We start from the raw sequence: 26,513 nt of genomic DNA, 5'->3' as shown, positions 1-26,513 counted from the left end.
TTGGGGTGAATGCTTGGTGCCAGGCTCTAGTTAATCTGCCTTATGACTTGCCTTTTATTCCACTTTGTTTTGATGCTTTGGGTGTCATTGGGGGATTGTTAAATGAAAGCAGGCTGCAGCAAACATTCATTCCTCCCGACAGAACGAAAAACCAAGCCAGTTTAATAGCAAAACAAGCGGCATTCAAAGGAGCAATAAAGAGGGCAGCATTGATGCTGATTTGTTGCTTGTGGTTAACGCTGACAAGGGTGGGCCACGCTCAACATGTATTCCTCCCGCTTTGTAGCGCCATATGTGCTCACCAGTGGGCACCTCTCGTGTGCCGGGAGTGTTAAAATCTGTTCCATTTGCAAAGGAAAACCTGAGGGCACTCAAGAGGGGAAAACATAAATGTTCAGATTTAACGGGGCATGTCCTCCAAAGCCCAGAGGGTAAAAGATGAAGGCCTTCACACACAATTGATACGCACCTGGTGCAGAATTCACTCTCCATGCAGGGTTGGATGGGCACGGCCACGCTCTGCCTTGGAAAATCTTGTCTAATCGGAGCTGGCAGACTCCAGCAGTCACTAAGGCCTCCTGTGCCGGCGGCTCTAGAGGCAGCTGAGAAGCTCAGAAGCATGTGTTTGCGGAGGAGTGGAGCTTCAACATCACACTGGCTGGTATCACTGAGCAAATCCCAGCATGGAACTGAACTGGGCTGTGAAGGGACTTGGCTGCCATCTGGGCTGAGGGGGAACACAGAGATGTCTGGTGTGGACACACGCTAGAGAAAGAATTAAGAGAAACCACATTAAGCAACTGGGCTGTAAGATCACAGGTCTCACCGCTGCAAAAAAAGAAAAAACAGGGTCTTCATCTTATATAGCGCCTTAGAAACATCGTCACATCAGTTCAAAGAGGGCTCACTGGTTAGGAGTGAAGGAGAGCCAGGCTGGGCTTGTCAAACATTAGACTGACGAGCAGCAAGCAGATCCACAACACTGGACAATACTTTTACTTTTCTTTCAAAAGTTTTGCTTCCTAAATTTTTTGATGATTATGATAGACAACTTAAAGCCGAACACAAATGTCATTTCAGATCGACTGTATCACAGTGGAGTGTGTCTACTCTCATAATGAATGATGGCGACACATTGCATTAGTTCAGCTGAGCTAGAAACGTTTTGCTGCTGATTTTCATTTGTACTCATCATCTGACGCTTCTTGTTTCAATGTCAGATAATAGTCGGCCATCATTAATGGATTCCACTTGCCCTGATGCCACATTTCCATTGCTGCAATGTCCTGGTGAAACCACTCGCCACGTTCATTGCTGATTACACCGAGAGCAGCAAGGAGGAACTCTAAGTGTGAGTGCAGAAACCACATCTTCACCAACATGTTGCACTTCTGTCGTCAACCGCGTGGATGCAGTTTGGTGCTCTGTGGGTTTCAAGGAAATTCTCAACAACATCCTCGAACAACTTTGATTTGATTTCCTCAAACCCTAGCAGATATTCAAATCCCCAATGACATGTCTGAGGTGTGGACCAACAATAAAAGCCTTCCTTAATCCTAGCTCTCTCAAATATCAAAACCCTTCACCTTCCCTGTTCATGGCCATCAAGATAGATTTCATTAATCTACGTTTTATATGAAGAGGAGGAAAAAATAGCTTTCGTTGTTTTGACAAGTGGTTTATGTGACTTGCAATCAAATGTTATGGTGCAGCCAGTTTGTTTTAAGTGTAATGAGACTCTGTAGCGTGGCTGTCCCATTCGCAGATGAAACAACAGGACTCGGGATATCTGAGCTGCATTCCTAGGAGCGGTGCCATGGTGCTTAGGTCACCACAGCTCTTCCAGTGGTGGTTGTTGAACTGGACATACAGTATACTGTACATACTTAGGAGAGGAACCTGCACAAATAGGTGACTACAACAAAATGGTTAACGATAGGAAAATGCAAAGGCAGTTCTTGTGATCAAGAAGGCCAAAATCCTTAAGATACACAAAACATGTCCAGGAATCAAAATCCTTACAGTTCAGTGTAGACTAACAAGCCACGTCAGGACCTTCTTCCTTGTGATCCCTGAATGGGTCGGCGCCCATCATAGTACAAAACCATGGGATCCCCGTCTTTCAATCCAAAACGTATCCTGAGGTAAAGGTGTTATCAGGATGAGGGGTCTGAGCCCATAATAAGGGCTGAAGCTGGCGGTGTTGCCCCTCACCACCACTTGTTTGATTTCTAAATTGTGACCACTCATCTATTAAGCTACGTTTCTCACATAGATTTCCAATTACCTGTTAAGCATCAATTGATTGTTCTAACCAAGGATCTCAATGTGCAATACGTTATTAATTCTCCTATTTAGGCATATTTTTTATCATCCACATTGTTGCTGGCGCTCACACAAACGTATCATTAAGAAATTAGAATGCACAGTACCAGTCAAAACTTTCCTGCATTTGATAGAAATTGATATTTTTAATTAAGATGCAATTAAATTAAGTTTAAAATACAGCCCAGATGTTACTAGTGTTGCTAATGGCACCGCTTGGTACTGTACGTACGTATTTATTTTATACAAAGCCAATCACGGCTATGAGGGGATGGCATCGGCTTAAAACCCAACTATGCTACTCCACAGAAACTCACAAAGTATTTAAGATACGCTGCTGTTGTCCACTCCAGGGAGTTCTTGGCGGCCACTGCTTCTTAAATTATTTCACATCTCTATCCAGATCTGTCCATGAGTCTAAACTCATCAGAATATTCAGATCTCACTGGCCGCCTGCCCACCATCTTCCAACTCAGTGGCCCGCACTTCATTCTCATACGGCTGGTTCTTTTGCACCAATCATCCTGCAGCTGACCGAGGTGAGCTGCCACTTTTTATAACGTCATTATAGTCGCGGATCTGAGGTTGTCATTTGTCTCTTCTTACAAGCTTAACCGTTGTCTTGTGTAGTTTAGTATTATGATAAGCTTAGGCAGATATGAGAATCTGACGGATTTATTGAGAAAGGTCCATTTTATATGACTAACGGTGCTTGACAGAAGTTGGTTAGATGTTTGAAGCACTAGAGCAGGTCACATGGCATAAGTTGGCTTCACTCTTTAAAAACAGCCTCATCATGCCCGTTGCGCCCGCCTATTTTATCAGGTATTTCAAAAGTTTCTTGTTGCTGCACCACAGTGAGTCATGGGCATTGCCACACTATCTCGGCCATGTGTGGCAAAAATCTGAAGCTACTAAGCCTTGTGGTTAAAGCGGTACCACGATTATTTCGTAATTATGTGTCAGTGTACAGCACATTGACCACATGAGTGATTCACACACACGAGCCCTCCAGAGCAATTCTCGGGGGACCCAATATCAGAAAACAGCCATACCTCATCTGCCGTTAGTGACGAAATGTCCACATCAGTAGACATCACAGCTTGGTAAAAGATCTGGTACGGAGTGTTGTTCAGTACAATCGTCCTGTCTTCAATCTGCAGTATTTGAATTCCATGCCTCACCACCGAAGAAATGCAGAACTGGCAAAGCTGTAAACAGACAGACAGAGGAGATGTGATTTCACACAAACAACGTGCGCACCTGACCTCACAACAGGCTCCTCGTCTCAGCACAAAGAGCACCTTTTTAATTTTTTTTTAAATAAGCTTCAACGGATTTAATTAGGCAAATTACGGGCAGTTAAAATAGTACAAGATGGGATGTCCATGACTCACAGAGACTGGGCCTAGACGTAACACCACCAGAGTTTACAAGGAGGAGAGCAGGGTGGCATCTCATCTCCTCTGATGTAAATGAGACCTCTCTGACTGTTTTACAACGTGAGGGCTCTGCTGCTCTTTAATTTTCACTGCACAAGCTTTTTATTTTCTTATGTTTTCCATTACAATTTGACATAAAGTACCCAGAATTCCAACATGAGAGCTTTTTCCCCCAAACACCAGGGTAACTTAAAAAGAATGTCAGTGCACAGACGCAGGCATAAAATAAGAAATCGTGAGACCATACAGGGGTGACCAGTTGGGCACCAGCCAAGTTTCGAAACAGATGGCAGTGAAACTGGGCAGGAAGAAAGGAAAAAAAAAACACATGCAGTGCAATGTGCCAACTCACGACGGCAGGTACAGACAAGTAAACCTACTTTCTGATGGCCTGGGAAGGCGCCCAGCTTGATATCAACATGCACAAATCCCTCCTCATCAAGTGAGACCACCTCTGTGCTGGTGCCATCCTTCCACTTAGGAGACATAAGGTCATGCTCCAGCTTCAGGGCGCTTGACTTGTGCACCGTGTTGCTGTCAGCCCAGTAGATTCCAATTTGAAAAGGTTCCTGGGTGAGAAAGAAAATGCAGAAAGTGAGCACCCAGGAGACTGTGGTGTTGTGACGTAACACAAATCGTGGCACCTCAAACCACCGGGCGCTCCATAATCGAGTGCAAAACAGAGACGTCAAAGGGGCTTCAAAAACAAAGGTAGGATGGATGGTTCTTCTAAAAATAAGGTGCTGACCTTGAAGTTGGGCGGGACAATGACTTTTCCTGCAGGGATCAGTAGGACGATTTTCTCGCCTTCGAAGAGCCAGAGGTCCCACTTGGACTGGTTGACAAGCAGGGCCCACGGCAGCAGCTCGATGAGGATGGTGTTCAGGCAGGGCTTCCAGGCGGAGAGCTTCACCTGCATGGGGCTATCCCATTGTGCCAGCTGCTCACTGGCACTTCTGTGGCAGAATGAAAACGTGAAAATGAGGTGGCTGTCTAAAAACAGAAGGGCCCAGAAGGCTGAGCTATTAGACTGAAAACTACAAGCCCTGAGGGAGCAGGTGAACCTCTCGCCATCTAGTTGTAAAAATGCAGAAGTAAGTACAGTATACCGCTGCGATTCGGAACTATCAAACAAATAAATACATGCAAACAGAAATTTCAGCATATAAGGGGTGAGCAGACATTTTGGACCACATTCATAAAAGACAGAACCCCATAATTTAAGTCTAAGATAAAAGTGGCATTTAAAAACCCCCTTCCAACTTTTTATGGAGGCAAACAGAAAACGAGGACTTAACTGGATAACACTGAGAGAATTTAGGATCCTTGCCATTAATTGTTTTTATCTTTTTTTTTAATGTTGCTTTGTTGGTGTGCACACTGTAGGACAAGACATTCTCTTCTCCTTTTGAATAAACAGGGCATTTGTTCTGCAGATTACTAAAATGTTTCAGTATCTTGACAAGAGTTGCTAGCACAACAAAACCGAGTATTTACCCATAAAACTTCCTGTGAGCGAAAGGATGCAATATTTAGATTTCAAAAGGCAAGTGGTGCGATAAAGACATTGCAAATGTTTGTCAAGACGCCATAAATGACATGCCATTTATCTGCAGAAAAACTACACGCTATTAAAAAGTCAAACTAAACAAGCCGCCCTTTGAAGATACAAATCACTGTGCTCATAATCCCCGTTTCTTGCATATTTTGGCACCCGCTCACAGTTTTTCAGTTTCCTACGGCTTGCCCACATATATGGGAAAACGGATTTGGCCGATTTGTGCTTTGTTTTAAAGCTGAGGATCACAAGAGAGAGAAAGTAATGAGTGACAAGAGTAATTCAATAGCAAACCACTAGATACCGACTCCAGAAGTACAGTGGAGCTGCACAGCCACAAACATGCATATGGCTGCCATGCCGAGTCTGTGCACTCCACAGCCGTGGCAACGTGAACCAGGTCATGTTTAATCAAGATGTGCTTTGTGCTAGGAGGACGGAGAGCCGACAAAGCTACAATCACTTACAACAAACCTTGAGGCCCCTCAGAGAAAATGACAAACATCACTTGGCGTGGAGAAGAAGCACCAGCTGTAGGCCTGACATTACGATGAGCAAAATCAGTTCGTCAATATGTCTCGTTCTGGAACATACGCGCCTTGCAATGACGCTGGTACTAACAAGGAAACTGAACTACGGTGAAGGACAAAACATTTTCATTAATAATTCTGAATGCAATGCACAGATAAAGCATTATGGCGGCCTCTGAAAGGCAAGCCTGTCTCCCCCCTCCATTCTCAGCACAAGTGTCCGGACCAGCTGCATCACCGGGTGGTGTGGAGACTGCACTACAGTGGTTAGGGTACACCACAGAGGAGATCATTGGGACCGCTGTGCCCTCTTTATCAAGCCTTGTATCCGTTAAGGCCTACAGCCTTCAAACTGACAGACGGTTCTGTGCCATCCAAACCACTCCTGCCAGGCTCTGCCCCTCAACTGTCCGGACTCTAAACTCTGTGCTGCCCCTCAGATCTGCTCCCAGTAGTTCACTTTTACGCAGTACGTGTTACACTAGTTATTACTGTTGTTTTTTGTTATTATCTATTTATTACTATCTATAAAATGACCTATTATTTATTAATCTATTTATACTATAACTCCGCACTCGTCTTTCACTTGTACTGTACTGTTTACGTATACCGTATATACTCACAGATAAGTCAGGACTTGAGTTTACCGTATAAATTCTGGTATTTATAATGTTGGTCATATAAGTCGAATGTGGAAAACTCACGCCATTGGTCCAAGAGATTCTGATATGCTAATGTCCACCTGAGAGAGTAACCACGGGGGGGAGCACACCACCTAGTATTGTGCCTACGTGACCACACGGTGATGCCTGAACTATTCTGAAGTGACGTCTGCACTGTTTTGTGTTTTTTGTGTCTCACACCCTCATACACTTTTATCTACGATAGAGCGCTCGATCAGAAGAAAATATGAAGCTGGTTTTAAATTAAATGTCATTGAAGTAGCGAAAGAAATTGCTAACTGTGCTGCTGCAACAAAATTCAATGTGTCTGAGAAACTGATGAGAGGTTGGAGGAGGCAAGAAGATGTAAAAAAAAAAAAAAAAAAAAATGTTAGTGTCACATTTGAACGGGCGTATAAGTCGGGGTCTGATTTTATGATCGATTTTTTGGGTTTCAAGACCCGACTTCTACGAGAGTACATACGGTATGTTGCACTGCAGTCCTGGGAAGCACCGTATGCTGCCACTTGATTTCACTTTACAATGAAAATTTGTAACGTATTTATAGGATTATATCGTATTATATTACACGGTGTTACTTAGAGAGACGGCTGGGATTTCAAACATACGTCCAAATATAACGAGTGTTGTATGGCAATTTGTCAGAACTCCAATGTTTTTAGCCTACCTGGTATAGCAAGGATTGCTGACAAGCTTTATGAAGTCATGTCAGCTTGAAAACAAATTTCCAGTGCAAAGACCTCTGTAAAATGAGTAATAACCGTCCTTCACACTCACTGGACACCCTTCAGACAGGAGCTCTAGTGGAGGCACAGCTCGATGAACTGCAATTTATGGGAGATCAGTTATGATTTGATGTTAGTATTTCCTATAAAATAAAAGTGATGTTTAATTCTGGATTTAAAAGTCATCATTGAAATGACTGTAAATTATATTCGATGAGATTCTCAATTCCTTCCATCCCTTTTTTGGACCTATTGCTCATCCTGTGTCTCTAGTAACCTTTAGTAACCTTACCAGAAACAGAGCGGTTGGCAGGATGCTGGCCTTAGAGTAGAAAATGACGACAATCAAACAGGAACGCACCGAGTGCTTTATTCACTTTACCTGTCAATGTCTTTCTTGACATAAGGCCACGGAAAGAGGGAGGAATGTCCTGCTGCAAAAAAGTCTGAAAGGATCTGAGCGCAACTCCCGGCTGCTTGAGTCTTTGACACAATTTGCTTGATCAGAGCAGTAGAGACAGGAACAGCACACCGAGAGGCTTCATCTTCCTCCCTGTTGAGAAACACAACCACAAACAGCACTGAGGGGCGTAACGCATATCGGCACAAATAAAGTTGGACTCAAAGCCCACTCTTTCTAAACCTCATGTTAGTTCAAGCAGGATGATGATGATGATGGTATACTTTAAGTATGGAATAGTTATGAAGACATCTCACATGACACTCTACAAATGAAGACTAACAAATTGAATGAAAAGAAAAGTACAATGCACAAATACTTAGGCTGATCTAATTCACCTGTACAACCTACTAAATAATGTAAAACACAGACGTTCTTCATAAAGAGAAAGACTTTTCAGTATCAGAGCAGTTCCTGCACAATACCACACAAAACAATCGCCCCATACTGACTGGCACACGGTGTGGGCCCCAGGTCACCAGAACTGTAATCCGTACGCCCCAGCGCTTTATTCTCTCCAGGGACGTTGCTGAGTGGAGTTTTTGTTTTCCTCTCCTCTGTTGTTCGTGATCTCCATGTTGATAATTTCACTGCACTCTGCACATGTGACGCTACACAGACTTACACTGTTGGGCCCTCTCGATGGTTTGAATTGCTTTGTTTCATTGTGTTTAACTTAATCTGCATGGGCGTTATGGAAGTAATTTTCGCATCATTCAGTGACCTTTGGTTGAGTTTTTGGGGGGGATGACCTGATACAAGTACATTTGATTGAAGACTCTGCTCCCCCGGCAAAGTTCGCACCGCGTGATTTGAGGGGGGGGGGGTTCCCACGTGAAACTGTGAGCAGGTACGGTGTCGGCACTATAAGCGCAAACAGGAGGAGCACAAACACGAGGAGAGCGTACAGCAGACAGCCTCCGGGCACGGAAACTGAAGCCATGACGCTTCACTTGTAAAACTGCTTGCTGCGACACTACAAACTTATACTTTCACGTCATTGACTCCTTCAGCAAACGCGTCATCCTTAACAGAATCAAACCTGGGGCTCAAGGCCTTTGTTTTCCTTTTCACACACATTCTAAGGACTTCTTCTTCAAGTCTTACTGCGTGTCAACCAAACACTCCTCATGCACACTGAAAGCACCTTTGTATGTAAAGATGTGTAAAGATTAGCAGTCGCTCGTGCAACTTATGTGCTGCTGCCTTTTAAGCACAGCTGTGACATGTAAAATGAATGCGCAGTCATGGACAACGACGCATCACTCGAATGATCTGAACCTCGACTATCCACACTAACCTGACTTAGGTGGGCTTAGCAGATTCCCTCAGCTTGACGTGCTGCCTGCCTCAGCGTACACTTGTGCAAATCACATACTGCAATAATAAAAGAGAGCAGACAACGTGGACACCTCACAGATATTGCAAAGACGCCGCCTTTGGGTATGAAAAAATAACATGATTGCTTTTGAATCACTCGTGGCTTCATTGCAACGTACACAAGTGACTTCATAACACGGTGGGGCACGTTGTGCATAAGTGGCCACAGCCATCTCAAAACACGAATTCCCACCAAGTCTGCTTAAATGTACCTGACTTTGCAATCCTGCGTTCGGATGTAGTTTGATTAAACGAATGCCTGATACTGTTGGCTCATAACATAACACTGCCAGTCCCATTTAATCCAATTGACTGTTGCAGGGAGCCCACCCTGGCATCACTGGGCGTAAGGCAGGACACCACCCTGGAGGGGGCGCCAGTTCAGTGCAGGGCTACCAATAAATCTTCTCTGTTCCCTAATGCCCGTGTCCATCATCAATATGCCTTGAAAAGAGCGACTGCAAGAAGATGGGCAGTTGAAGACACATTTAATACGAACACCGCACAATATCATACAATTAAAATCAAATACATTTACAGAGCAAAAAAAAAAAGAAATTAAGAAAGATAAACTCCCAGATCTTGTGCTCCATCTTGTGTGTCGAATGTCATATCTCAGTAGACGATAAAGAACAGCACAGCCGCTTCAAAGTCTACAAGGGGTCCACAGACTAAAACCTAAAACAAGTGTCCCAGCAGCCTAAACAAGATGGGTTTAGGAATTTAACAGCCGTGTGCTAATTCACTGGCATGTCTAATATCATTAGCCCCAAATGCTAGAATCGAGTACATTTACTTCTTCTGACATTTATTAAAAAAAGAAAAAAATGTACAGGACCAAGCGTGTCTGCCCCCCCAGTGTAAAATTGCCAGCCCCGATGCTCTGAGTGACCCTCAATGCACCAGTTAAACGTCCAGTTCTGCATTCGTAAAAACTTCACACAAGGATTCAACAATCAATCCACCGCTCGGCGTGAGACGCTTTGAACAAAAGTGCCAGCCGAGCTGCTAATTGTGCACAGACATGTCTAACTGCGCCGATGTGCCTGCTTTGTGCGTCTTGAGCACAACACCATAAGGTGATTCGGTCAGCAGCAGGAGGCTACGTGGCTATGCAAGGCATTTCAGCTCGGCCATGTGAGACTCGTCTCGTTCTTGGTTTGAGGTTTTCACGGAGTGCAAACAGACAAAAAAGGGACAAAACAGCTTTGGTTTGCTAACGTTTCTTTCTGTCTACCCTGAAGAACCACATTGTAAATGTTTAACCCCCCATCCTCCGCCCCGAGGGAAGACAACCACAACTATTTATATCTGAAGGAATGAATAAGATCTGGTGACCAGTAAACATTTGAATCACACACACTTGTGGGGACCACTCAGCCAAGCGCACAGTGAACGGCAGCGTCGGTGCAGCGCCACAGTTCATCTGAGTTTGCTCGGCCTGTGAAGTAAGGGAGGAAGACAAGGCACAGGCTGGGGTACATCTGCTTGATAGGAAACAAGCACAGGGTGGGAGACGTCTTGCTAGCGTTGTGCCCAATGCATTCTGGTCATTGTCTACCGTGTTCCAGTGGCCACAGGGCCGTAGAATATCACAGGACTAATTTAAAAACAGCAAAAGAGGAAGCAGCTGTTACACAAACTCATGTGTCAGACAGAGGAAGCGAGACTGGAGTAGGGTACCTGGCTTGGAAAGTCAAGTGGTGCATCAGGTCCGACTCCACGTTGAGCAGCGGCTCCTCTTGGCCTTGGCCCGGTATGATCTGAGAATCCTTCAGTCCCAGACTTCTCTTTTCAATGTGAATGATAACTGGATCTGGGAGGTGACTTCTCATAATAAAGAGGGGACAGAAGACCACCTAGAAGAAGAAAGAGGGGAAAGAGATATGACAGCCATCATTATAAGGAACTTGGTAGAAAATAAAAGCATCCGATTCTGTTTTGTGGAATCCCACAGAACTGGTAAAGGAGTCTGAGTGTTCAACGTACTCATTCCTTAGCAGGGAGTCGCGACTCCCAAAACTGTAGAGTTGCAAGTGGAGTAAAACCAGAGGAAGAGGTGCCCAGAGGACAGCAGTCAAGGCATAAACCAATGAAGGCATCTAAAAACACGGTGGTCCCAACTCACTGGACTGAGGGAGTCAAGTTTGAGGGGGTTGGGTGTTAAAAAATCTTTTCTTCTACAGTAAGAGGCCAACGTAATGCGGTCTCTTTGGAGTTGAGATGCATGCTGGAAACTCAACAACTTAACAGACTACAATGTGCACAAATCACCAGCTCTTGATAGAGGGGGAAAAAAACAAAGACACAACGCCACTAGGCTTCTGCTTCAGTTTTGACTGGGATTCCCTGTGTGACCCTGACCGAGTCTGCTGGTACCCACAATGCACTACTATGGAAACTGACTTCATTAGCTCAGACAAGAAAGACCAACGCTGTGAGGTAAGGCTGTCATACTCTGTAATCGTTCACAGCGTCTTGAGACTGCTGGGGTCTTTATGTGTCGAGAATTTCACTCTACTCTACATGTGACCGGACCACCCTGTGAACCTAAAAACTGCCCAGTGGTGAGCAGTGGTGCTCAAGAAGTGAATGAATGATATTTTGTTTATCCATTGTACATTTTTCTTTACATTTTGCATTAACCTGTGTAAATTACTTATGATGTTTCACATCCAAAATCTGAAAACTTTACACAACTGTAGATAGACATGTCACTCGCCCCACTTACATACAGTGCATCCGGAAAGTATTCACAGCGCATCACTTTTTCCACATTTTGTTATGTTACAGCCTTATTCCAAAATGGATTCAATTCATTTTTTTCCTCAGAATTCTACACACAACACCCCATAATGACAACGTGAAAAAAGTTTACTTGAGGTTTTTGCAAATTTATTAAAAATAAAAAAACTGAGAAATCCCATGTATATAAGTATTCAGAGCCTTTGCTCAATACTTTGTCGATGCACCTTTGGCAGCAATTACAGCCTCAAGTCCTTTTGAATATGATGCCACAAGCTTGGCACACCTATCCTTGGCCAGTTTTGCCCATTCCTCTTTGCAGCACCTCTCAGGCTCCATCAGGTTGGATGGGAAGCGTCGGTGCACAGCCATTTTATGATCTCTCCAGAGATGTTCAATCAGATTCAAGTCTGGGCTGTGGCTGGGCCACTCAAGGACATTCACAGAGTTGTCCTGAAGCCACTCCTTTGTTATCTTGGCTGTGTGCTTAGGGTCGTTGGCCTGCTGAAAGATGAACCGTCACCCCAGTCTGAGGTCAAGAGCGCTCTGGAGCAGGTTTTCATCCAGGATGTCTCTGTACATTGCTGCAGTCATCTTTCCCTTTATCCTGACTAGTCTCCCAGTCCCTGCCACTGAAAAACATCCCCACAGCATGATGCTGCCACCACCATGCTTCACTGTAGGGATGGTATTGGCCTGGTGATGAGCGGTGCCTGGTTTCCTCCAAACGTGACGCCTGGCATTCACACCAAAGAGTTCAATCTTTGTCTCATCAGACCAGAGAATTTTCTTTCTCATGGTCTGAGAGTCCTTCAGGTGCCTTTTGGCAAACTCCAGGCGGGCTGTCATGTGCCTTTTACTAAGGAGTGGCTTCCATCTGGCCACTCTATCATACAGGCCTGATTGGTGGATTGCTGCAGAGATGGTTGTCCTTCTGGAAGGTTCTCCTCTCTCCACAGAGGACCTCTGGAGCTCTGACAGAGTGACCATAGGGTTCATGGTCACCTCCCTGACTAAGGCCTTTCTCCCCCAATCGCTCAGTTTAGATGGCCGGCCAGCTATAGGAAGAGTCCTGGTGGTTTCGAACTTCTTCCACTTACGGATGATGGAGGCCACTGTGCTCATTGGGACCTTCAAAGCAGCAGAAATTTTTCTGTAACCTTCCCCAGATTTGTGCCTCGAGACAATCCTGTTTCAGAGGTCTACAGACAATTCCTTTGACTTCATGCTTGGTTTGTGCTCTGACATGAACTGTCAACTGTGGGACCTTATATAGACAGGTGTGTGCCTTTCCAAATCATGTCCAATCAACTGAATTTACCACAGGTGGACTCCAGTGAAGCTGCAGAAACATCTCAAGGATGATCAGGGGAAACAGGATGCACCTGAGCTCAATTTTGAGCTTCATGGCAAAGGCTGTGAATACTTATGTACATGTGCTTTCTCTGTTTTTTTATTTTTTAATAGATTTGCAAAAATTTCAAGTAAACTTTTTTCACGTTGTTATTATGGGGTGTTGTGTGTAGAATTCTGAGGAAAAAAATGAATTTAATCCATTCTGGAATAAGGCTGTATCATAACAAAATGTGGATAAAGTGATGCGCTGTGAATACTTTCTGGACGCACTGTACAATGCAGCTTGATTTGTCTCGAGGAAGACCATCGGCTGCTTCTACAATCAAAATACTCAAAGGTTTCAATTCTCAAGAGGCCAAAGGACAACTTCTGGTGTCCATCATTCAAAGCTGCTTAATCGAACTTCAGAATGGAATAATAAACAGGCTGATTTTAGAATTCTTCAGAACAGTAATAGTGAGGTACAAGAAATAGCTTATCGTAGCTGAAAATACGTGAAAACAGAAAATAAAGACGTTAACTCAGCCCTGAAGGTACATAAGAACAGTACACAACAGCGGGTATCTTTATTCTTGTGTGTTACCCTTCACTACAAACATGAATGGCTTTCTTTTTTTTTAATATCAGGATAGAGAGTCCATGAAAATGAGTGCTCATGGGGGTCATGGCCCATTATCTCATATGTCCAAAGCTCATGCATTGAGAGAAAAGACGCTAAAAAGAACAAATGAAACACTGGAAAAATATCGAAATGTGGGTCAGACAGCAGATCACCGTCGAATCGGTGGGCCTCTCTTGAAGTGATGTTACCGGTTCAACGTACAGCTCTGGCTATCACAGAGATGAAGAACATGTAATGGATGTCACAACTGACACTAAAGGTGCACAGAGCCTGCTCGGTCCTTTTTAAGCAGCTCCTTGGTGTTATTAGACCAGTCCAGCCTGTCACTGATGTGGACCCCCAAGAACTCCACATCCGGTCTCTCAACAGTGACCAGGCCACAGAAGCTCTTTGGTGCCATAATCAGCTCCACCAGTCATTGTGCGCCAGTCAGTCACCAAAGCAGTTGCTGCAGCACAGGCTCAGCTAGGAATCCCCTGAAGGCGTCTCTGTCAATTTAAAACCCGTATGAATGTTGTTGGGGCAGCCATATGATGTATTTGAAATCTCTAATATTCCTTTCATTATCAAAAAACACATTTTTTTTTTAACTCAATTCAAATTTTGGATAATTCCAGTTGTTTTCCTCTCCTGTTGCCCTGGTGTTTTAGTCTAAACAGGCCTGTAGTTCCTTGGTCACCTTGTATTTGTCCTCCATGTTCATGAAGCCCTCAGAATGTGACTTCACTTGTCAAGTACTACACATTCAGGCTGCTTGTTTGCTCGCAGTTCACCTTACTTAACATGATTAACAGTGATGTGGAAAAAATGTCTGCGTTCATCTCCGGTTCTAGAATGAACCAACACTGCACGATAATGGCTTTTCTGAGTGATGCAGGGTTACTCACCTAGTACAAAATAAACTTTGGATCATAACACAAGGTTTCTGATTCAGACATGACAAACTGACTCACTCGGTGACCCTGGGAGAGTTCTTCATTCTGCCAGCACTCCCATTGTACAAACATGAAAACAAAACCCCGGAACGGTGACGCACCACAAAATAAGGCTTACAGTCAGCTCCGTAAGTACTTGGACACTCACATAATTTTCATCATTTTGGCTCTGTATGCCACCACAATGGATTTGAAATAAAGCAAGCATTGAGACTCAAGTGTAGACTTTCAGCTTTAATTTAAGGGGCTTACCAAAAATATCGTATGAGCCGTTTAGGAATGACAGCCATTTTTCTTCATACCCCCCCCCCCCCATTTTGAGGGGCTCAAACGTATTTGGACAAACTAACATAATCATAACTGTAACGATCATTTTTAATACTTGGTTGTAAATCCTTTACAGTCAATGACTGCCTGAAGTCTGAACCCATGGCCTTCTCTCTTCCGTTTTTTGCCCGATGAGAGGTGCATGTCTCATGAGTTTTGTTGAATGAACAATCACATCGTTCAGCCCTTCAGTTTTTAGGAAGACTAAGTCACCAAAATCTGTTGATTGCATCATATCAGTTATTTTGTGGTAGATCACAAGGACCCACCACAGTTTGCCTATCGGGCAAATGCTGGAGTAGAGGATGCAATTGTCTGTCTGCTCCACAAGGCTTGTGGTCACCTGGACAGAGCTGGCAGCCCTGTGAGGATTACCTCCAGCACCCCCAAAACCACCAAACTCGGAGATAAGCAGGTTGTGCCTGTGATGTGCTAGATAATGGACTACTGTATCTGCAGTTTGTGAGACTCAAGGAATGGCTTCTGATACGGATGTGAGCAACACAAGGAACAGCCCTGACTCCTCTTCTCTTTACATCACACATGTCAGGCTATAATATAACAGCAGGTCATGTCAGCTGCAGAAATTCTCAGATGATTCTGCACTTATGGGGTGTATTGATAAGGGGCATGAGACAGAGGAGAGGAGTCGGGTGCAGCACTTTGTTTCTTGGTGTAGAATAAACTGCCGTCAAATGAACATCAGCAAAACCAAGGAGCTGCTTATTGACCTTCTCAGCACCAACACCAGCTCTACATCCAGTGGCAGGGAGTACTCAGGGAGTGGATGTCGTTGTGGTCCACTCCTACAGGTCCTTAGGGGTCCACATCAAGACAGGTTAGACTGGTCTCTAAACACAGAAAAACGATAGAAGTAAGGGCAGAGCAGACTCATTTTCCTTAGGGCACTGTGTTCCCTTAATGAGGGTAGTGACATCCTTCACATCTTCTACAACTCCACCATGGCCAGTGTGATCTTTTATGTTGTGGTGTGCTGGGCTGGTAACATCACTTCAAGAACGGCCCACCAAATTGAAAACTTCATTAAAAAGCACAGACTCAGTTAAGGGGCACTTTCTTGACTCATTGGAGGTTGTAGTGAGGGAGAGAATTAAAACAAAACTGAGTGGCATTATGAACAACGCTGCACACCCTGTCTCTGACACACCAACACTGAGGACTTTCAGCATAAGTGTGTCAGGAAACGACATTGGCGCTTCTTCATACCGGTGGGCAATAACCGCCTGTATAAATGCCTCACTGGGACTGCTAAGCTAGCAGTTTTTCTTTTTTTAGACATACTGGTGTATATTTGAGAGTGATTTGTTGTTCGTCATAATATAATAATATTATTTAATAATTAATGCATTAATTTATTACACCACACCTACACCTTCCCCTGTCTAGGCATTAAAATCAAGTACAACAATATAAAGTACTGATGCAGCATGGCGGCTTAACCATAATAAGAAGATGAAGCCTGGGCTGGCAAAATGGAGAAGATTTGACAGCACATTAAAAATTTGAAAGATCAATGTTAGGAGAATAAAGAGCACTCTTGAAGGTGCTGCATACAGCTCTATGATTTCCACTTACCATTCGTTGCTGAATCTGAGACTCTGGTTCAAGGATCAGGATGGTGCACCAGACATACAGCAGTGAGCCACTGGAACATGGGACCTTACAGAGAAGCAAGAAATGTTAATGAGACAGTGACCAGAGAGGCTCAATCTACGGAGTCTCAGAGGCCTTGAAGAAGTCCGTCATCATGAAGCGACCCCTAAACAGACACTGCTTAGATTTCTACTTGTTTGCTCCTGGATATCTACAGATTGTGCTGACCCTATGACCTGTCCACAGCTGGCGTAAGTGCAGCACTACGCTTTTTGTGCTCTACTCTAAACGAACTATTTGTATTTTGTGGTCTCTTAAACTCTCAGACAAATGGTATGCACAATTACTTTTTGAAAAATGCTTTGAGTAACGGGATTTGCTAAATAAAGAAGTACAAGAAGAAGAAGAGGAAGGGGAAAATACTGACTTTGAGCAACAGCTAAACAATGAGGGATTATTACCTCCTTGCAGGACTCCGTTTCGGCCATCCTTCTGACAAATGGCGGCCTTCACGTATTAGGCTGAGACACTGGGGGTCTCAAGACCGCAGCCTCATCTCTTTCTTAGCTAGTTGGGCTATTTTTACTCCTGTTAACATGAAACCCAACTTAACTTTACCTTCTAGTATGAAAGTATAAATAAATAATCTAAAGCCAGGATGTGTTGGGAATCTCTACACCGTATCAGGCTCTCAAAGTGCAGGCTTCTTGCAGACTGCATCAGGTTTTCGTCCAGGATTTCTCAGGGTTTTCCGACATTCATTATACCCTCACAAGTCTTTCAGAGCCTGCTGTGGAGAAGCATCCCCAAGTGTGATGCTCCCTCCACCATGACTAACAGTGGGGATGGAGTGTTTCTGATAACAAAGTGTTCGCCCAAAAACCTTTCTGGTGACTTCAGAGTCTACCATGTGCCTTGTGGCCCACTATAACCAAGATGTCATGTGCACTGTTTCATTTTACCACTCTCCCATGAAGCCGTGACTTGTGAAGCACCCTGTCTGCAATGTCTCTCCAAACTGAGCCTGAACAACAGTACCAACACAGAAGCTGATTACAAGCAGGGTCAGAGTCACCCATACTTCCTGAGGAGTCCGAGGCATTTCGGTTTATGTAGGCACCCTCTTATGTGTTTTGTATTAGTCTGTAGTGGCCAGTTTATTTGTCTCTGCATTAGTGTGCCGAGGAAATGGCGTTAGTGCACGTTGATGCCAACTGATTAAACACACTGATTTAAAAGGCTACTTCAATCTCACAGTCAGGCTGGACTCACCACTGTCACTGTCTATCCTTGACAGTGACTCTCACCACCTGCACGAGGTTTTGGCTAAACAGAGGAGTCAATTCAGTAACAGACTGAGACAACTGCTTTGCTCCATGGAGTGCTATTTACGACATTTCTACCCTCAGCCATCAGCCTCTGTAATGAGTCACCACCCTGGTCTGCTGAATGGCACTGAGCTGGTCGAGCAGACAATGACGTTACGTGCAATACACTGTGTCAATGACTGACATCCTGCACTAGGACAACTCATACGTATGTTTAATTCTAATTACATTTAGTAAATCCGTACACTTTGTTAGTTTACTTTTACATAATTGTTACATGTGTTTATTCCTGTTATATGTATATTTATGCCCTTTTGATTGTAACCCTACACTTTCCTTTTTGATTACCAGTTTCTATCTCCTTCAGAGTTCTCCTAGGTCTCTCACTCGTCGTCTTCTTGGATGATCCCTCAGCTCTTCCATACTCCTTCCCTTCCTTAATGATTCATTTAACTGGATATTCAGTGAGTTGGATATTTTCTCGTCTCCTTCTGCTGACGTCAGTTTCAGTCGCCTTTACACAGAGTGTTTTCTTTTGCCTTCATTGTGTGCATCAAGCCACCATACTGACTCAGCACAGCGTGGAACTTCCAGATAAGGTGCGATTATACACTGAATGAGCCGATCATCTCCACTGGACCAATTCAGGTGTGTAATTTTAAACTGGAGAAAACGTAGTATGATTGATTATTTAGTGTTTGACAATTGTAATTAATTTGGACCACCGTGCAAAGAACGGTTTTCATTTTGACGTCAGAGTCTTTTTTTTTTCTGTTTCTCAGTGTCAGAAAAGCCAAATTAAGCCCACTATTATTCAGTGTTGTATAACATAAAAATATGATAATATAATATGAAAATATAATTCACTAATCACTTTTATATCACACATGGCCCAGAGCACCGTTCCTGTTTGCAGATATAATATGGTTAAAAAACAAACACACAAAGCAACATTCAAGTCACTGTGACCACATGCTGTACTGAAGGACGATCAGGGCAGTCGCCATGTTTGACAACACAACAAAAACAAGAAGAGAGGCAGGAGTGATGAGGGCACCAGTAACACTGCTGGTGTGTAAATAAACCTTCAAGTTACTCTTCTTTCAAAGCCCACATGGTGACTAGGCCTGACTGGAGATTCCAGATAGAACCTCCCAAATTTATTACAGTGATACCTTGAGATACGAGTTTAATTCGTTCCGTGACCGAGTTCGTAAGTCAAAATGCTTGGATCTCAAATCAGTTTTCCCCATTGAAATTAATTGAAATGAGATTAATTCGTGCAGCCCCCAAAAAACCACCCCAATGTTTTCAACATAAGAAAAATGTATTTATAATGAACAAATATTGTATACAAACAAAGTAAAACCTAATACATAAAAGAGAATCTAAAGAAATAAACAGATGTTGGTGAAGCTGATTAGCGTATTGTAATGTTTATTTCTTTCACTTCACTTTTGCTTAACTTAATTTCTTCTTCACTAGTTTTTCTCTTTTTGCCACACTTTCGTCACTTTCATTCTCAAGGCGTTTGAATAGAAACTGTCCAAGGAGCTTTGTTTAGTCCTCCCCTTCAGAATGTTTCTGAAATGAGTTAGGCAAGTGTCATTAAAGAGCGCCGCTGCATGAATAGTTGTAACTTTTTCAGGGTGTTTCTTTTCTTTAAAGTTCGAAACTTTTTCCCACATTGCAAACACTTCCTTTATCTCACTTTAAGAGATAACCTCCTCCGCGATACCGATCTCCTGCAGCACCTCTGTGTGTTGCTGCGTCTGTAGTTCCGTCAACTCCTCCGTCGTCAGTTCCTCGGAATGTGCGGCGACAAGCTCTTTGATGGCTCGTATTTTGAATTTTGGCTCGTAACTCAAGGCAAAAAAATCGACCTAGTGATGGCTTGTATCTCAAAAAACTCATACGTTGGGGCACTCGTATCTCAAGGTACCACTGTATACAGTTTAAGTGAAACTGTACTCTACATCTAACTGTCCACTCTGTACGCCTTCTTCATTTCTTAACACTGTCTGGTTGAGGACGCTGACGACTGCACGCAGCACTTTCAGCACCAAGTTACATTGTGGAATTGTATTTGACAGTTTACCTTCCTTGAAATGTTAAAAGCCTAATGCAGCAGGGCTGAGCCTTCCTCCATGTGTGTGTCTGCTTAGGTGAAATAAACTAAAGAACACACAGAAGAGTCAAAGTGAAGCTAAGCATGACGCTAGAATAAGTGGTAAAGCCTCACAGAGGTTTCTCACCTGGATGATGCAGCTGCTGTCTGTCAGCGTGGACTCCAGGTGCACATCTCTTGACCACTCTTCATCTCCTTTAGCCCGAACGCACAGCTCAGTCAGCTCCAAGTTCTCGAGGACATAGGAAGCCAGCTTCTGCCCAGCACTAAGACAATCGATGTGCTCCTTTACCACAGTTTGCCCATCAGCGGCGATGTAGTGCTGCACTACCCTTAGTTCAATGTCCTGGCTCAGGTAGCTGCACATGATTTGTCGGCCACAGATGATGATCTTAAAAACAGATGCACACCGTTACAAGACAGTACATAAAAGAAACCTTTATTGAATTCACTTTGCAAAATAATCCAAACCCCTTTGATGACCTTGTCCTGTCTAAAACAAGCGTTACAATCACATAAGCTGTACTTCTTCTTCTTTCGGCTGCTCCCATTAGGGGTTGTTCTGTTACACCCATCACCTGCATGTCCTCTCTCACCACATCCATAAACCTCCTCTTAGGCCTTCCTCTTTTCCTCTTCCCTGGCAGCTCTATCCTTAGCATCCTTCTCCCAATATACCCACCATCTCTCCTCTGCACATGTCCAAATCAACACAAGCTCGTCTCTCTGACTTTGTGTCCCAACCGTCCAACCTGAGCTGACCCTCTAATGTCCTCGTTTCTAATCCTATCCATCCTCGTCACACTCAGTGCAAATCTTAGCATCTTTAACTCTGCCGCCTCCAGCTTTGTCTCCTGCTTTCTGGTCAGTGCCACCGTCTCCAACCCATATATAATAGCTGGTCTCACTACCGTCCTGTAGACCTTCCCTTTCACTCTTGCTGATACCCGTCTGTCACAAATTACTCCTGACACTCTTCTCCACCCATTCCACCCTGCCAGCACTCTCTTCTTCACCTCTCTTCCACAATCCCCATTCCTCTGTACTGTTGATCCCAAGTATTTAAACTGCTGTACCTGAGGGTTACATTTGATGTCATTTACTGAGGTCACCTACTGTCTTCAAACCTTTTTCTTGACAGCAGTGTGCAGACTGCAAACAAAAAAGGTTTTCAAGAAGACCACACCATCTGAGTTTATCCTTTACTGCATATTAGATACAAAGGAGCCAGAAAGAACAGAACAAATAATACACAAATGATATTATTTATTTATAAAGTAAACCAATATCTAATATCTTATGTTAAAGTGTAATTGCCCCTTTGGCTCGACAAGAGATCATGACCCCCTTAAACAGCAAGAGCAGCATTCAGATGTTTACTGTAGATGAATATTCTCCACTCACAGCACTGTGGAGGAGTTGTGGCCCACCTGTCCTTATAATTCTGCATTACCTGACCGATATCGGTTGCTCCATTTAGGTCCTGTCGCATCATCTCGTTGGGATTTATGTCTTAACTTTGACTCAGCCATTTCAAAACCCTTTTTGTTTTACATCAACTAATCTCATGTAGACTTGCTTATGTGTTTGGTGTCATTTCCTGACTGCATCAGCTATAACTGATGAACTTCTTAAAGCTCAGTTCATAGTTCCATCTATGGTGGCAAGTTGCTCAAGTGCTTATTGACAAGTATTCCCCAGTTGTGACACTAAACCTCTCCATGTGTGACTGCTGGCCTGAGATTTTTAATGTAAAATACAGAGTTAGCTTTTCATCAGTTACGACAGGGCCAGTGCTGACAAAAAAGTTCCATTTTTGACTCACTCATCTCTCTGTACAGCACTCCTTCAAGACACTTGATGAACATCCAAGAGCTTTTTGGCAGATTTACAGAGAGCCCTTGTGTCCTTTCAGTAAACGGCAGTTTTCGCTATGCTTACCTACTGTGCCGTGGATCATTCCTATCCAGTATCTTTTTGACAGTGAAATCATAAATACTGATTGTAAGTCAAGGACCTATCAGGGGTCCTCAAGTCCAGTTGGGGGACCATTTTGGCTGAGGTTTATCATTGCAGCCAGATTCCCAAAACAATGGGTCAGCCTTACTTCTAAATGATCTGATCGTTCAATTGGCTGCCAGTATGATATTTAAAAAGTAATTCAGAAATGTATATTCTTCCCATAGCTTTAAATGTTTAACTTTCATTCCAATTTGCCATTTTAAGTTGTATTTGGCCCCTTAATTATATGCAGATGCTGCCAATTAGTGATGAGCAGTGCTGACCCTCATGCAAATGACACTGAAGATTAAAGAGAAGCAGCTACTTCAGGGTCATTCACTTTGTTAGTTAGGAAGAAAAGACTGAAAGAACCAGAACATTAATACAGAACAAAACCGTCAAGTGCAAGAAAGTATGAAATTATTCACTCAACGTAACCAACTTAAATGCTCGCCACATTCTAATTATAATGTAGTCATTTCTGATGGACACAAAGGAGGCAAGAAGAACTGGGAAGTAACTCAATGAAGGCAGGCGCCCATTTAAAAGCAGAAGCTAGGTGGGATGAACAAGTGCAGTTATGGGGGTCCACAAGACAGAACTTGAGAGCCACTGAAGGAGAAATGTTTTAAATTAACAACATCTGACTTTAAGCTCATATGTGGACTCTTCAGTACGAAGTCCTACTTTAGATTTATTTAATCAGGCTTAGTGAATTATTTGCCCAGGCCAGAGAGATAGAATCAAAGAAGCGCCCTTAACTTCCAGTTACACACTGATTACTCCCGAGTGCCAGATGGATGTCAAAGAATTATAAAAACTCACGTACAGTAATCCCTCGCTATATCGCGCTTCGCCTTTCGCGGCTTCACTCTATCGCAGATTTTATATGTAAGCATATTTAAATATATATCGTGGATTTTTTGCTGGTTCGCGGATTTCTGAGGACAATGGGTCTTTTAATTTCTGGTACATGCTTCCTCAGTTGGTTTGCCCAGTTGATTTCATACAAGGGACGCTATTGGCAGATGGCTGAGAAGCTACCCAGCTTACTTTTCTCTGTCTCTCTCTTGCGCTGACTTTCTCTGATCCTGACGTAGGGGGATTGAGCAGGGGGGCTGTTCGCATACCTAGACAATACGGACGCTCGTCTAAAAATGCTGAAAGATTATTTTCACGTTGCTACCTTCTGTGCAGCTGCTTCGTGAAGCGACATGCTGCACGGTGCTTCGCATACTTAAAAGCTCAAAGGGTATTGATTTGTGCTTGTTTGTTTTTATCTCTCTTTCTCTCTCTCTCTGCTCCTGACAGAGGGGGTGTGAGCTGCCGCCTTCAACAGCTTTGTGCCGCAGTGCTTCGCATACTTAAGCCAAACAGCCCTATTGATTTGTTTGCTTTTGTCTCTCTCTCTCTCTCTCTCTGACATTATCTGCTCCTGACGCGCACTCCTTTGAAGAGGAAGATATGTTTGCATTCTTTTAATTGTGAGACGGAACTGTCATCTCTGTCTTGTCATGGAGCACAGTTTAAACTTTTGAAAAAGAGACAAATGTTTGTTTGCAGTGTTTGAATAACGTTCCTGTCTCTATACAACCTCCTGTGTTTCTGCGCAAATCTGTGACCCAAGCATGACAGTATAAAAATAAACATATGGTTTCTACTTCGCGGATTTTCACCTTTCGTGGGGGGGGTCTGGAACGCAACCCCCGCGATGGAGGAGGGATTACTGTATTCCATACTGTCTCAGTTCAACCTGAAACCTGCTTATGGTAACTGTGCTGGGCCCCTGGGCATAAATGAAGGAACCCTGAAATCATCCAGACCTACAAGTGACTACTTAACAAAGACAAAACCCCTGACAGGACTCATTTAAGCCTTTTCTTACTATTTTCTATATATCATACGAGCACATTTTTAAAATTAAAAATAAAAGAAAAAGACAGCAAAGCAGGACTATTAACTGCAAGCCTGACCCACTGATTTGTGAAACTGGCTGGAATGAAACCCTGCAGCCACAATGGTACTTCTGGAACTGAACCAGAGAACCCCGGTCATAAATGTTACTTTTCGTTGTCACTCATACAAATCTTACGGTCCGCTCTTGGTGAGCTTTTGATAGGAAAGTCACACTTGGGAAGACAGAGATGTTCTCTCTGCAAACTACAGACCAGGCTGTGGCAGATCCTCACAGGCTTCTCTGTAACTTTTCCCAGGCTGTCAGACATCAGCATCCATCTTGGTTTCCAGAAGACCTTGCTCTTGGCATGCGATGTGTCTTTAGAATGCAACTGCTGATAATTTCAGTTTGGTAAGTGCCAAGGATCATGACATTTATTTTTGGGTGGGCTGTCTTAAATAAGCCTGCATTGTTAACAAAAATAATCAAATGTCTGACTGGAATTATCACTTTAGCTGGGAGGAAATCAGTGAAGGTGGGGGGTATTTACTTTTTCACAACTGTCTCATTGCTTGGCACAATAAACATATTGCAGAAATGCTCAATTATGGGCTATTTTTTGGTTTATGCTGCCCCCTAAATACTGTTCCAGCCTATTTAAAGATCTGAGAAAAATCATCATGACACACACAACTTTGCAGAAAATTAGAAAAAGACAGACGGCCCAGTGAGTTTCTTTTGAAATCTTCACCCAACACTCCATGAGAATTAATGGAGTTACAGTAGCAGGCTCAGGGCGAGTACCAAGGAGGTGGTCGTTGTGTAAATGTCTGACATGATCAGTCCCACAGCACTTGTTCAAGCTGTGCTGGTGCTGCTCTTTGTTGAGTTTCTGCTTTTTATGTATTAGTAATTACTTTTAATAAGTGTGACATCATTCTGCCTCTCCATGACAGACACAGGGACTGCTAATGGAGGGAATTTGTTTTTACCAAAACACTCTGAGTCATCAGCTCAACAACATTCATAAACTCCTAAATGGTAAAGACCTCTTTAAGTGTGCGTTTTGAGCATTGTGAGGCACTCCAGCGCAGCGAGTGTAGTTTTGTGAAGCGCGTTTGCTCCTTGCTGCTACACTGGACACTGTTTATTACACACTGTAGATAATGTCCATCCATCCATTATCCAACCCGCTATATTCCTAACTACAGGGTCACGGGGGTCTGCTGGAGCCAATCCCAGCCAACACAGGGCGCAAGGCAGGAAACAAACACCGGGAAGGGTGCCAGCCCACCGCAGGGCACACACGCACACACACACACACACTAGGGACAATTTAGAATCGCCAATGCCCTAATCTGCCTTTGGACTGTGGGAGGAAACCGGAGTACCCGCAGACACGGGGAGAACATGCAAACTCCACACAGGGAGGACCCGGCTGTAGATAATGTAAACCCAGTTAATCTGATTCAGGGCTGTGGGTGGCCACAGATGACCCACTAGGCCCACTCATGTCATGCTGTTTATAATGCCTTTGAGTTGTCTCTCAAGATTTTATCATTTTGTTCACTTTCCGCTGCACTTTGTGTCATGATTTATCTACTGCAGAACGCAAAATGTGGAAAAGGTCCCTGCACAGCACATCAACGACACGAGTATATCACGCTACTTACATACACACTGTATACACACTAGGTGGGTTGGCACCCTGCCTGGGATTCGTTCCTGCCTTATGCCCTGTGTTGGCTGGGATTGGCTCCAGCAGACCCCCGTGACCCTGTGTTCGGATTCAGCGGGTTGGAAAATGGATGGATGGGTACACACTATGTGCACTCTCAACCCTCATAATCCAGTTTGGGTCACACACGGCACAAGACAGGAAACGGCCCAGGATGGGATGCTGGTCTACCGCAGGACACACTCACTCACACTGCACTTAAGCAGCCTGACTTTGGAGATGCGGGCGTATCGGCCTGTATTTGTGTTTAGTTATTGTTTTGTTGCAGTTAGTGCTGTGAGTTATTATTCTTCATATTTTCATGTTAGTTTCACTTATCATTTGTTATTCCCCCCGTATTCCGAGTGGAGCCCCACGAGGCGGCTCACTCTGATGTCATGACTGCTGGCAGTTTATTTCCACTGAAGTTGAGTATTGAAGTTGTTTGTACGTATTGTTTTCTTGGGAATTTTCATGTTTTTGAAAGTTCTGCTCTTTTTGTATTCTGTTTTTGTTTGCTTTAAACTGCCTTTTAGGCAACTCCTTTTTGCTCTTTAGATCATTTATGTCAGATTTTGATAACTACATTATTTATGAAGATTCTTTGGTTGTCCTTTTGTGCACAAGCCAGAGGTTTATGGTTATCATCCTCACTGCAATGTTTTCCGATATTTTCCAAACTTTTCCTTATTTTTTGTTCTTTTTAAAAGCTTCCCACTTTTAAGACCTGAGAGGAGTTA

The 26,513-nt window shown here is 43.6% G+C and overlaps 1 protein-coding gene across 4 annotated transcripts in view; it reads right to left on the bottom strand.

Annotated features, from left to right (window-relative positions):
• Positions 1-26,513, bottom strand: part of LOC114663785 (intermembrane lipid transfer protein VPS13B-like) — a 908,960-nt gene that overhangs the window by 20,518 nt on the left and 861,929 nt on the right. For all 4 annotated transcript variants that reach the window (XM_051935847.1, XM_051935848.1, XM_051935845.1 and 1 more), the window contains exons 45-52: positions 20,286-20,549; positions 16,685-16,768; positions 10,787-10,962; positions 7,646-7,816; positions 4,516-4,723; positions 4,148-4,336; positions 3,381-3,536; positions 470-765 (exon numbers count right to left, since the gene is read on the bottom strand). In XM_051935847.1, the coding sequence (XP_051791807.1) occupies positions 470-765; positions 3,381-3,536; positions 4,148-4,336; positions 4,516-4,723; positions 7,646-7,816; positions 10,787-10,962; positions 16,685-16,768; positions 20,286-20,549 (1,544 nt within the window). The remainder of the gene's footprint in view (positions 1-469; positions 766-3,380; positions 3,537-4,147; positions 4,337-4,515; positions 4,724-7,645; positions 7,817-10,786; positions 10,963-16,684; positions 16,769-20,285; positions 20,550-26,513) is intronic.

The sequence above is a fragment of the Erpetoichthys calabaricus genome, chromosome 13 (assembly GCF_900747795.2).
Source record: "Erpetoichthys calabaricus chromosome 13, fErpCal1.3, whole genome shotgun sequence".
In the NCBI taxonomy this organism is placed as follows: domain Eukaryota; kingdom Metazoa; phylum Chordata; class Cladistia; order Polypteriformes; family Polypteridae; genus Erpetoichthys; species Erpetoichthys calabaricus.
The sequence above is the reverse complement of the archived record's forward strand: the minus strand, read 5'-3'. Positions and strand labels throughout refer to the sequence as shown.